Below are 13,051 nucleotides of genomic sequence, written 5' to 3'. Positions count from 1 at the left end.
GAAATAAACTACATGCATGCAATGTTGTGGTCAGTTAAGTCATGATGTTACCAAAAAGGCGATTAAAGCTGCCTTAAAACTGTGCGTGCATGTAATATATTTTATATGAGTCACATTTAAGAACATGTCTCCCTCATCTAACACACCCGATTCAACTCGTCAGTTCATTAATAGAGACTTTATGACCTGAAGTGTGTCAGAAATGGTAAAAAGAATTGAGAGAAAATATGATGCGTGTCAGATCCACGTCACGTTCAGCAGCTGCAGCTCTTAAAGAAATAACAGCCAAAATAACCTAATAACCAGCTGCTGTGATGTCTATTAATCAAAAGACAAAGGAAAAAAGAACTTCTATAGCTTTAAGGATTCATCTATATTTAATTTAGTATTTAGTGTTTGATAACTTCAATTTCTGTATATTTCTGCTGAAGGGCACAGGTTAATATGACATTTATTATAATGGGTTTATGTGAAGATTGTTTTAAGGTTACTTAAATTAGAAGTTATTTTTTAAAAGTCTAATAAATGTTAAAATTGATATCTCTCAATTATACTGTAATTAACTGCAATTTTATAGAGAAATCAGTATTGGTATCAGTGATACTGGCCTTCAGTCATAAAAAAAAGATGCCATTAAACAAATATAAAAAAATATATACTGTATTTGTTGTTTGTGCATTAATTTACTACAGGGAACAAATTAGTAAATTGTGTGCATTTATTCATAGTAAATTATAGTTTATTCCTGTGATTGCACAGCTGAATTTTCAATAGTCATTACGTCGGTCTGTAGTGTTACATGGTCCTTCAGAAATCATATTAATATCTGGTGCTTAAAAAACATTTATTATTGTTATTATTAATATTGAAAACAGTTTTTGCTGAAAAATATTCCTGTGGAAAACATAATACGTTACCTTTCTAATGTGTGTTGTATTTAAAAAAATAAAAAAGTAATACTTTTATTCAACAACGATGCATCGGATGTAAAATTCACTTTTCAAGTTGTTTGAACATAAATGTGTCTTGGAAGTGTGTGTACACATCCATCCTATAATGATAAAATCCACCCAGTGTTTTTTTTAAATCCCTATTTTAAAACCCCCTTTCTACAAATCAGGCTGTTCTGAGATTCCTGTCAGAATGACATAGGTATTTTTTACACTACCATTAAGAAATTTTAACCAAAGTATGTTATAGACTTTTCATTAAGACCCTAAAGAATCATATCAACTTGTGGAAAATGGCCATCCGATGACCGCTTTAAATTGATCAAAAGTGACTGTAAAGACATTTATAATATTTGTATTCAGTATTGTGAAACAAATTGTATTACCGTTTCTACAAACGTATTCAGCAGCAAAAACGGTTTAAACATTGATAACAATAAGAACTCTCATTAATAATTGAGCACCAATAATAAATAACAGGAATAAATTACATGCATATTTTGTAAAATGTATATGTCATTTATCATTTTATATATACGGTATAAGTCAACTGATATTGGATATTTAATTGTGCCTCTTCTGTGTATCTTGGTCCTCATCTTGCATTTAGATTAAAAAAAAAAAACAGTAGTAATTTAGTAACAGTGCTAAACAATCTTCACCAAAATAAATTTAAAAAAATTATTTTTTGTTACACACACTGTAGTTGGGCTGAACGATTAATTGCATTTGCGATAATATCGTGATATGAAAAAACACGATTTTTCAACCGCAGAGGTTGCAATTACACTGTCATGTGACACGCGAGAGTAAAGAGGTGTGTTCGACTTGAATACCGATCAGTGTATGGCATCAATGTACGGCGAGAGAAAGCATAAGGAGATGCTCTCTTATAGCTCTTGCGGTACTTTGATGATATACAACGATCGGTCCAGCAACGCTGCTTCAAGTCTAAGCAGTCTTCAGAGGAAGCATCAAGTTGGCACGCTACAGTGTTGCCAAGTCCGCAGTTTGCCTCCAAAAACGTGATATTTAGCCCCTGAAATGTGAATCTTACCAGGGGAACCCCTCCAAACCCCTTTGAAACGCGATTGGGCTAGTTTTGAGTAGCAATTGGGTTGGTTTTGTTGTGAAAACCTGGCAACCATGGCACGCTACACACGGGAATATATGAACGTAGCCTACTTCAAAACGGCACATGGAAATTACTCAAGCTGTAACAGTGTTACGGTGCATTTCATTATTGAAGACTTCGACTTAAGATAATGTAGGCTATATAATAATTTCTAATAATAAAATTATTTATTTAAAGTCTGTCTAAAGTTAATAGACAGTGTTTAAAAAGTGCAATCCCCACATGTTTACATATATGTTTATTACAGTGACTTTGGAATTAATTACCTAAATACTGAGTATGGTAAAGCAACAGATTTGTTTTATATTTCTACTTTAGTTTGTGTAATTTGTTACTGACTTTCATAATAATGTTTACACCGGACTTATTTGTCAGTGCTTTATGTTTTTAATTATTAATTATTAGTTTTATAATTATTACATGCTTACAAGGCTGGAAGTTCAACAAATCAGTCAATATACTACTGTGATTGTAGTTGTTAAATAAAAATGTAATTTTTCATGCATCACCTAATTTCATCATAACGTATAGGCCTGGCCTACAGAAAAGAACATTTATGTTTAATCTATCTAATATTGTGTTGGTCATACTATACAATTATTTATTGCCCGTCTTTGTTGAATAATACAGAATATAAAGAGCTTTAAAAAATAATTGCATATTAAATCGCAATCGCAATATTGGTAAAAAAAAAAAAAAAAAAAAAAAATCGCAATTAGATTATTTTCCAAAATCGTTCAGCCCTACACTGTAGTTTTTAAATGCTTTAAAAGCTTATCTGTACCAGTACAACCATTATGCTAAACTCAAGTGTTATTCTACCCAGATCGAATGCAAAATGGTCCAAATCCATAATGCAGATGCACTAGACAGCACAAGAAATTCAGATCTAATTACAGTGTTTGACGTAGGTTCCGATCCGGATGGGATTAGATGTCTCAGAGGTAATTTGCACCGCAATTTCTACCCGAGTTAGTTTGAAGAAAAACTCAATTCGAACGGGATTAAAATCATGAAGTACATCGGTAAAGCCCCAATTTTCCTAACTTCCTCGGGGAAAACTAGTTCTGTCTGCATAAGGCTTTATACAGTGTGCACATACAGTCTACATGCACCTGTAATTAAATGCTCACGGACAAATCTGTTATTTCTGTGTGTGATGGTTGTGTGTGTGTCTACAGTGGATTGCGTGGACCCCTTGTGTTCAGGTCGCGGTGTGTGTGTGCGCGGTGAGTGTGTGTGTTCGGCAGGCTGGGGAGGTGAGAGCTGTGAGACGGCACTTCCTGCCTGTAAAGAACAATGTTCAGGTCATGGAACGTACCAAGCCCAGACAGGGGGGTGTGTGTGTGAACAGGGATGGAGCGGTGACGAGTGCTCCGTGGGTGAGTATCAGTCAAAACACAGACATACAAATGTGCAAGCTTTTTCCTTTCAGCTTATCATTTATAATTATAGACTTCAAAGTGCTTCTTCATCATTTGGTCATGCATCTCTCACTCAGAAGTTTCTAATTTTAGTTTGATTCAGTTACCATTGACCCCAAAACTCCAAATCCAGTTCCATTCCTGTCTGACAGAGTAAAGCAGGGCCCCATGTGCAGGACTATGGATCGGCTCTTAATTGTAATGTGATATACATTGCAAAAGGGGAATGTACTTTAATAGAGAGAAAACGGATTCGTTCTTATTGTCTGATTGATTGTGCATCTCGTAAATGAAACCTGCTGGACTGTGGAATATCCTGTTTTACAGATGGAGGGAGAGGACTGCAGTTAAATACATGATATATACAAGGCACTTTACCCAAATACAGTACACTTTGCTATCCTATGTCAATTTTAAAAGCTTTAGAGGCCCAAATCCCATATTTTTTACTACATCTAAAAATTCTCACTTAACTTTCTCAGTATTGCCGTGCTGACTGCATTAGTCAAGCTCGACAATTTAACCCTGTTAACTCAAGTTATTGTAAGAAAAATGTATCAAAAAATATTTTCATTTAATTTATGGGACATACAAGTTTAATAATAACTACAAGCAAACTTTTTATCCTAGACTAGCTAGCCCCAACTGAGTGATAACATAATTTCAGGTAAATCGGCAACCTTGGATGTTTATTTAATGTTTAGTGCTATAAAATTTAACAAACTGTATTAAACATGTCCCAAATTTTTGTTACAAGGTTGCAAAAATTGTAGACCTCATATAAAATGAATAGAAAATTAAACAACGTTTGTAATATTTAGTCTGTCCTCTCTTGAGGTTAACGATCGATATATTCTGAAGGTTAAACAGCTCCTTTCACTGTGCAATTTGTTGAAAATGGAACTTCCTGTTGTGAGAGATTCAGGCGCTATTTTGTACCCTATCCATGGAACGTGTCACCAGTTTCATCATTTCCTGGTTAACAATGATGATATTTAAATAAGAATACTTTTTTATTGCAGAGATTGCTCTTCTGGAAGATCGGCAGGATTTTGTAACTCATTGCCTTTTGGCCACTGGCTAGAATATGAAAGCATTTATTAAATATTAGATTATCAAAATGCAATATTTATCAAAATGCATGAATATTACAGCTTGAAACTGGCCGTTTCCACGGCAGAGCAGTTAAATTGATAATGTGTGTATTAATAAACATTCCAGTTTAATGCCCTTCCTGTCATTTCCAGACATTTATATCTCGTGTGTGATTGAGAGGAAGAGCTCTCGTCCGATGTGCTTTATGGAACAGCAAGGATAATTTGTTTTGAACGGTACGAGACGTGGAGGGCGATAGGAGTGAGAAAGACAGAGGAGAGGCTGTCCAAACTCAACGCTCAGTGCTGCAGCTACAGAGGAGAAATGTGGCAGCTGATTTTAAGTGACTTTTAAGATATGAAAAACTGTCATCTCAGTTTGACCCGTCACGAATCCTGTAAGTACGCGTGAAGACAAAGCCATTCTGTCTGAGGGCCAGAGAGCAGAGATATCTTACTCGTTCAGGGAAATTGTTTTTGTCATGAAACCGTGCTAAACTCTGTCTTGAATTCAGAAGCACAGTAACATTCGGACAGTTTAGGCTGGTGTGAAAATGCAGGCTGCAGATGGAGAGGAGAGGATGTGTGTGAATTTCTGCTCTCTTTATGCTCGCTTTCACAATCAAAGATCCACTCAGTCAAAAAAAAGTTGTACAAAATGACTTAAGTCAAAAGTTTTCTAGAAAAAGGCACTTATAGTATATATGGCAAACAATAAAAAGTTGTATATATAGTATACTGTATATATAGTACTTTAAGCCAGTGCGCTCAGATTGTTTGCAATGTCCCAGACAGTCCAAACAGAATGAGTGAAAAACTCCAAATAAGCAGGCCCTACTGGAGTGATGAAACAAACCGTGACGACCGGCAGCATCCGTGCCATAGATCGAGGCAAAAATGCTGGGACGTCAAGTGCAGAATGTCAACACATGACCACACCACTAAATTCCTCCGTTCAAGATATAACCACAGCAGGAAGTTAGCTCTCGGCAGTCATGGTGCAGTGCAGCAGCCAGCTGTGAACCAGCATGATCCACCAACAACACACAGAAAATCACTGGATTGATTTCAAGAATGTCCATATACTATATGTTTAGTAAGAAATGGAGGAAAACAGACAAAAAGAAGGAAAGCGAAAAAAAAAGAAGCAGCAGCGTAAATAAAAACTTGCAAAGATTTCATTGTGTCGATTGCAAGTGTCCCGCACAAGTCTTGAAAAGTGAAGCCAAAGCGTCTCGATCACCCTCAGGTGACTGGATGCAGTATAGGTCATAAACCCCACCCTCGCCATGTAATCTAATGGGACATGAGACAAACTAAATAATCAAATTACACTTCAGATAAATTTTTTTCAAAGACGTTTTCTGTCATTTTAGGTCATTCTTAGCATGCTGATGTGTGTTCAAGTGTTCATTTTTCTAATAAGTTTGCTTTAAATTGGTTATTTGATGCTGTAAAAATGGGGTGTGGTGTCATGATTGTGAGCTTGTGATTGGGTCTGCGGGAGTTTGGGTGGGACTTTGATTCCGCGGCTCCACCTCATGAGCACTACTGCGCAGACTCGGGCTCCAAATGACGTCATTTTCGCAAGATGACAGCGGCCATACTGTGAATGTTTTGGCTTCACTTTTCTATAGTGGAAGGAAGTGGAGATGCATCATCAATCTTATTTACAGTCTATGGTCGATTGTAATGAATGGTAACAAATGTCTTTTTCTCTCTGTCACTTTCTGTCATTTATTTCAGAGGTTTGCCCCGTTCCCTGCAGCGCCCATAGTGTGTGTGTTGCTGGGCGTTGCCAATGTGAGGAGGGGTGGGAGGGGACCACCTGTGACAAACAGGCGTGCCATCCAATCTGTGAAGAGCATGGAGAGTGCAGAGATGGACAGTGTGTCTGTCAGCCCGGTTGGGAGGGAGAGCACTGCACTATTGGTATGTCAGAATGTCACTAATTGTATTATACTATTATATGACATTATTACACAATATTATATATACAATTCAAATGTATGAAGTTAGTATGACTTTGTAATTTTGAAAGGAATTAATAATAAAGACATTTATAATGCTACAAAAGATTTAAATAAATGCTGTACTTTTATGATAATAAGAAATGTCTCTTGAGCACCAAATTGAAAGCTTTCAATTGCCTTACCTTTCATTGTCCATCACCAAACTATATATGTCTGTGTGTGTGTGTGTGTGTGTGTGTGTGTGTGTGTGTATAGCGTTAACGTGCTAATTTTGACAGCACTAATATGTATAAATATTATTGACCCGAATATAAGACGACCCTGATTATAAGACGACCCCCCCTTTTTCCAGATGTACCTTTTGGAAAAGGCTTTTTGAAAATCAAATCTTGCTAAAACATTTTTTTCTTAAATTATTTTCATATTGCATATCTTTCCTATTTTAATTTTTGTTTTGAAAGTATGATAAATATTGGTAAAATGTACCAACAGTCACATTTAAAAATATACACTTTTTGATATACCATAAAAATAATATACCATAATAAAATTTGATATACCAGGTATCCATCTCATAGTAGTCTGGCTAGCCTACCAACATTTAATTAACAGTAGAAGTGAAATCTTATTGTAGTCTTCAAATCTGGGTACTGTCTTACGTTTTAAAATCACTTACAGAGGAAGTTTGGTCCCATCAGGCAAACATGACAGTCACGACTCGTGCCACTGTAAGCTTTTCTTTTTCTTTTGTTTTCACTCGCGATCTTTACAACACACATTACATTACATATTTCATGACACACTCGTTTTATGTGTATTTGGCACCACCTATTGTTGTGGGTGTATTATTGACATGTCAAAGTCTAGACACTGAATATAAGACGTGTTTTTTCACATGTATTTCCAAGAAAAAAACATCGTCTTATATTCGGGTCAATACAGGGGTGTAATGGTTCACAAAATTCACAGTTCGGTTCGATACGACATAGTGGTGTCACGGTTCAGTACGTTTTCGATATGGGGGGTGGGGCAATTGGTTACGTCGCAATGTTGGAAATATTTCTGTTTTAAACCATGAAGTGAGCCAATGCATATCACACTAGCATATGTTTGCACCAGGGTTTACACACGTGGAAGACGGTGAACGTCTTAATCTCAGTCAATTCACTATAAGCAGAAAGTGAAATTAAAAACGGAATGACGGAGCTTTCGGCATCTGACGCCGCATATTCTCTCAGAGACAAAGAGAGACGAATCTACTTCAACATGCTGATAACGGTATAGCCTATAGCTGTTTTCATTTATTTCCATTATATTTCTCTTGTGGCCCATAGATACTGAAAAAAAAAAGAAACTTATTTCGTGTTAAACAGGTTGTTTTTGAAAGTCGGTGCTTGAAATAAAAGCTTTTTATTTCATTGATTTTTATCTGCAGTGTTAATATTTTAATTATAGGACTATAATTCATTGTAGGTAGCCTATAGCCTAATAGACCTGTTTTAAAAGACCTTTTTATAAAACATTTTAATTGAGGAGTAAATATATCCTAATCTTATCCTCGCAAAGCGTCAGTTATGCATTAATTATTGTGGGGCAAATTAATTTGTACTTTTAATTTAATAATAAAAGTAACTTCATAATAATAATAATAGGCCTAATAAAAATAAGAATGTAACAGGCCTACATTAATTGGAAATGCCAAATCCTCTTAAGATTGCCAATAATTGATGTTTTTGACAATATCTCTGGCTATCGTTGATACAAGATCATCGTCTTTCGAACGCACCCCAGCAAGGGGAGGTTGCGGGGCAGACAGCACGTTGCCTGTTATGTCATTTGGGCTGCGTTGTTGAGTGTAGTGGCACTGATATTTAACACACTTTAAGCTTTTATTTTCCAAATGTAATAGGATTAGTCCAATGAATCGTTCAGTTTGTAATGCGTACCGAACCAAAAGCCTAGTACCGAACGGTTCAATACGAATACATACATACATATATGTACACATACATATACAGTATAAAATGTATAATCATTATACAAGAATTTAAAGCGGTTAGGTTTCATGTGGAAGCAGTGGCACCAGTTGCTTTGCACTCTGTGAATAGTTTAATATTTGAAGTTGTTTGTGTTTCACAATACTTTTTTGTGTTGTTCTTTGTGTGAATAGACCTTAACACCTTTTTTTTTAGTAACATCTTATTTCAGTCTTGATATTTACTTGACATTTCGCCAAACCTTTGACAGCGGGGTGTCACATTTGATTAACACGTTAGCATAAAAACAATCTTCGTTCTTACTGGCAATCTTTTGAAATCATGCTCTAGACACTTTGCAAATATCATATCTTGATGATTATTTGACTTTTCAACCATTTTTCAGCAGTAATTTGACAAGCTTTGTGCATTTTTTATGAAACATGTAAATCAACTGACGCTGAACCAACATGGAGTCGTGTTTTTGCCTTGCAGATGATGTATAAACTAAACAGTCTCTCTCTTTCCTCCCGTCTCCCTCTCTTCCTTTTTTCCGTCTTTTTTCCTCCTCTGAGTCAAAGCGCATTCCTTTAATTGTGCGCTCATGATGAGAACAGTCTGTGAAACTCAAGGGACAAATATACGCTTAAGGCAGCGAACGACAGGGACACTTAAAAAAAAAACAGCAATGCACACACACACACACACACACAGACACACACACAGAGCTTCTCTGAAGTATGTCTCCAATGTAATTTCTCCTCTTTGTTCTCTGTCTTTTATTTTGTAACTCTTTCAGCAGCACATTACCTGGATCTGTTTGATAAAGGTAAGTGTATGTGTGATAGAGTGAATGAAGCAACGAATAGATGACTTTGTGATGTCTTTTGTATGAACAATTTTACTCAAGGTCTGAAGAAAGAACGCTGTGATTATAGATGTGCTGTCTCTCTCTCCCTTAGATGCGTGTCCAGGGTTGTGTAACGGTAATGGACGCTGTACGCTGGAGCAGAGCGGTTGGCATTGTGTGTGCCAGTCAGGATGGAGCGGGCCAGGCTGTAATGTCGTCATGGAAACCGAGTGCAATGACAGTAAAGATAATGACAGCGGTAAAGAACCCTATAGAAGATGAGCTGTGTGGCTGACAGATATAGCTCGGATGAATTTAGCTTTAGCTTAACAGGCACATACTCACAAAGATATTGTTCTAAGCATGACTAGCTACACTACTGTTCAAAGGTGTAAGAACAGTTAGATTTTTTTTAAAAGAAATTAATAATTTTATTCAGCGGTAATGCATTCAATTGATCAAAAGTGACAGTAAAGACATTTATAATGTTATATAAAAAAAAATCCATTTAAGATAAATGCTGCTTTGTTGAACTTTATATTTATCAAAGAACCTTAAAAATGTATCATGTTTTTGACCAATATGTTAAGCATCAAATAATTTCAACATTGATAATAAGTAATATTTCATGAGCACCAAATCTGCTAAATATTGCTTTGCCATCAAAGGAGTAAATTTCATTTTAAAATATATCAAAATAGAAAATAGCTATTTTAAATTTTACTGTTTTACTGCATTTTTCATATAAATGCAGCCTTTGTGAGCATATCCTCTTTAAGGCGTCTGTTTAAACATACGTATGTGTGAGTGTGTGTGTGTGAGAGAGAGGTTTCTGGGTTATTCTCTCAGAGACTTTCTCCTGTGGGAGGTTAAAAACACAGATCCCCTTTAATGGAGCTGACAAATGAGATCACGCGCACACAGACACACGCAGAGCAAGGGCAAGCTGCATCAAGGCTACATGTCTCTGCATGTAAAGTGTGTGTGTGTGTGTGTGTGTGTGTGTGTGTGTGTGTGTTTCAGATGGTCTCATGGACTGTGTCGACCCAGACTGTTGTAGTCAGCAGGTGTGTGCGAGCGCCCCGCTGTGCCAAGGCTCGCCTGACCCACGTGACATCATCCAGCAGAGCCACGCCCCTTTTGAGACACGCCCTTCACGGCAGTTCTTCGACCGCGTGCGGTTCCTCATTGGACGGGACAGCACACACATACTGCCAGGAGACCTGCCATTTGATAGCAGGTGATAAACACACACCTGTTAATATTAGCGCAAACACACTGAGCCAATACACATGCACACATAATCTTATTACAGCTAAAACAGCTCTTGATCACAATCTTTTCCAGATACTCAAAGATTTGGTGGCATGATTGTAACCGTATTTATATGCACATCATTTTCCTATTAAAACCGTGACAGTTGTTTTATTATTTCTTTGTAGAATCGCCGAAATTTTGGGTAGAAGTAAAGGCAGACTGTGCGACATCAACTGTCTTTTTTGTCAGACTGCAATAGACATCTTAGTTCAGACTTTGGTCACGATTGACAGCATTGACTGGCCGTTTAAGCCACCAGCCCGCATCCGTTCTGACATCCTCATTCACATGCGAAATTGAAATGATACTGCACAAACCCAAGCATGCCCTTGCATGCCAATGTTGCCAATGTTTTGGCTGGAAAAGGGGGAAAAACAAGGTCAGAGTGCCTGGAGTAATTTGGGAGAAAAAAGTCATTTTGATAGCAGTCATAATGGTAATTTATGCAGGTAATTCTGATTTCTGAGATATTTATTTTGCATATCAAGTTTGTATCCTCACAGAAACAAAGACATGTATAGTGGTGACCAAAATTGTTAGAACACCTGACAGATCTGAAAATATTGACCTTTTTTGCCTGTTCATGAAATATGCAGATGGTTGCGCTGAGTACAACAAATATCAGATGAAGTGAGTCGTACTGTTTTTATCCACTTTTAACTTCAATATTTGGTATGTCCATCTTTTGCAGCAATTACAGCAGCACATCTCTCTGGCATAGTGTCAGTATATTTCCTGAGAACTTCAACACTAATGTTATCCCATGCCTTCTGTAACTCAAGCCAAAGGCTTTCCTTTGAATGTACTGTACAATAGATCTGTCCAGTTTATTTTCCAACTTGCCCCAAATTTGCTCGAGGGGTTGAGGTCCGGACTTTGAGGGGGCCAGTCCATCATTTTCAGTGTTCCAGCAGATTCCTTCATTGCAGGTAGTTCCGGCAATAGTTTGTTTTATGGGTATTGTAATGGCCAATTCAACAAAAACAACTAAAACCTCTTAAATATGGCAAGTGTTCTAACAGTTTTGGCCACCACTGTATATATATATATATATTATGGCGCAGTGATTAAAAATTCCATTTCATGACAAAATGGTTGCTGTCCCTGGACTATAGTTTTGTCCAAAACTTCAAATACTAAGGCAAATACATGTGTTTAAAACAAATAAACAGTATGCAGTTACATGCGATGCAATAATGAGTCTTTAATGATCCAAAAACAAAGTGTTAATGGTGATGCTGAGTCCAAAAATATGTCCATACACAGTTGAATGTGTTCAAGCATTTTGTTAACTTGTGTGAACTGTTCCTCAGGCTCTCATATGCTGATACAATAACAGCTAGCTGCTATGAGCAGTGACTCAAACCAAAAATAATCTCCCAAAATGATTTTTGCAGTCATCGTCTAGTTTGAGGAAGTTTAAAATCGATTGAAGCATGTATTGTATTTTTCTCTGATTACTGAAAAGAGAGTGCTCCTCTCTCAGTTTCGATCTCTACTGATGGATCCGCTGGTTTCTCTTGCAGTGACTCTCTCTCTCTCTCTCTCTCTTTGTGCAGTCGAGTGTGTGTAATTCGAGGTCAGGTTTTGGCCTCTGATGGAACTCCTCTCGTTGGTGTGAACGTAACGTTTCAGCCTAACCCTGAATATGGATACACGCTCAGCCGACAGGACGGCAGGTAACACACCCTCTTAAATACTTTGTAAAGAAAGAAATGTATTGGAACATGCACTAACACACAGACAAACACACACATATACACACTGTAGACATTGTATTAACCTCTCCTATATATTTCATTTGTATATGAAGTGTATTGTGTATGTTCTACTTGTTGTATTGAACCCTGTATTCTGTATACACTATTCTTTCTGTACATTCAGTGGGAGGCAAAAGTTTCATACTGCTAGTTGAATAGAAAAAAAATGATTATTTGACATGACCTTCTTAATCTTTGTCCACTTTTGCTTTACTAACAGCTGCACTCAAGCTGCATGAACTCCACGAGTTTGTGCAAAACCTAATGATTCTTTAAATAACATTCTGTTATTTAAACAGTGATCTTAATATTTCTTATTCATTTTATGGCTTAATGTTTCTTTGTTTTTCTATATTTAAAAATTCACACATAAATATACCGTTCAACCACACACACATAAATACACTATTCAACCATTCAAAAGTTTGTTCCAGTAGGACTGTCTTGAGAAATTAATACTTAATGCTTAATAAGGCTACATTAGATTGCTCAGAAGTGACAGTAAAGACATTCACTGTTACAAAATATCTCTGTTTCAAATAAATGCTGTTCTATTTCCAGTCATTTTTTCA

At 36.6% G+C, this 13,051-nt stretch overlaps 1 protein-coding gene across 12 annotated transcripts in view; it reads left to right on the top strand.

Moving 5' to 3' along the window:
• Window positions 1–13,051, top strand: part of tenm1 (teneurin transmembrane protein 1) — a 211,156-nt gene that overhangs the window by 155,870 nt on the left and 42,235 nt on the right. For 8 of the 12 annotated variants that reach the window (XM_058775128.1, XM_058775129.1, XM_058775134.1 and 5 more), the window contains 6 exons: window positions 3,267–3,467; window positions 6,350–6,535; window positions 9,352–9,381; window positions 9,515–9,661; window positions 10,426–10,642; window positions 12,279–12,398. In XM_058775128.1, the coding sequence (XP_058631111.1) occupies window positions 3,267–3,467; window positions 6,350–6,535; window positions 9,352–9,381; window positions 9,515–9,661; window positions 10,426–10,642; window positions 12,279–12,398 (901 nt within the window). The remainder of the gene's footprint in view (window positions 1–3,266; window positions 3,468–6,349; window positions 6,536–9,351; window positions 9,382–9,514; window positions 9,662–10,425; window positions 10,643–12,278; window positions 12,399–13,051) is intronic. The other 4 variants (XM_058775138.1, XM_058775133.1, XM_058775137.1 and 1 more) reach the window with 2 other exon arrangements.

This window comes from Onychostoma macrolepis, chromosome 05 (genome assembly GCF_012432095.1).
Source record: "Onychostoma macrolepis isolate SWU-2019 chromosome 05, ASM1243209v1, whole genome shotgun sequence".
NCBI lineage: Eukaryota > Metazoa > Chordata > Actinopteri > Cypriniformes > Cyprinidae > Onychostoma > Onychostoma macrolepis.
Note: the sequence above shows the minus strand (reverse complement) of the source record. Positions and strands in the feature narration are given on the sequence as shown.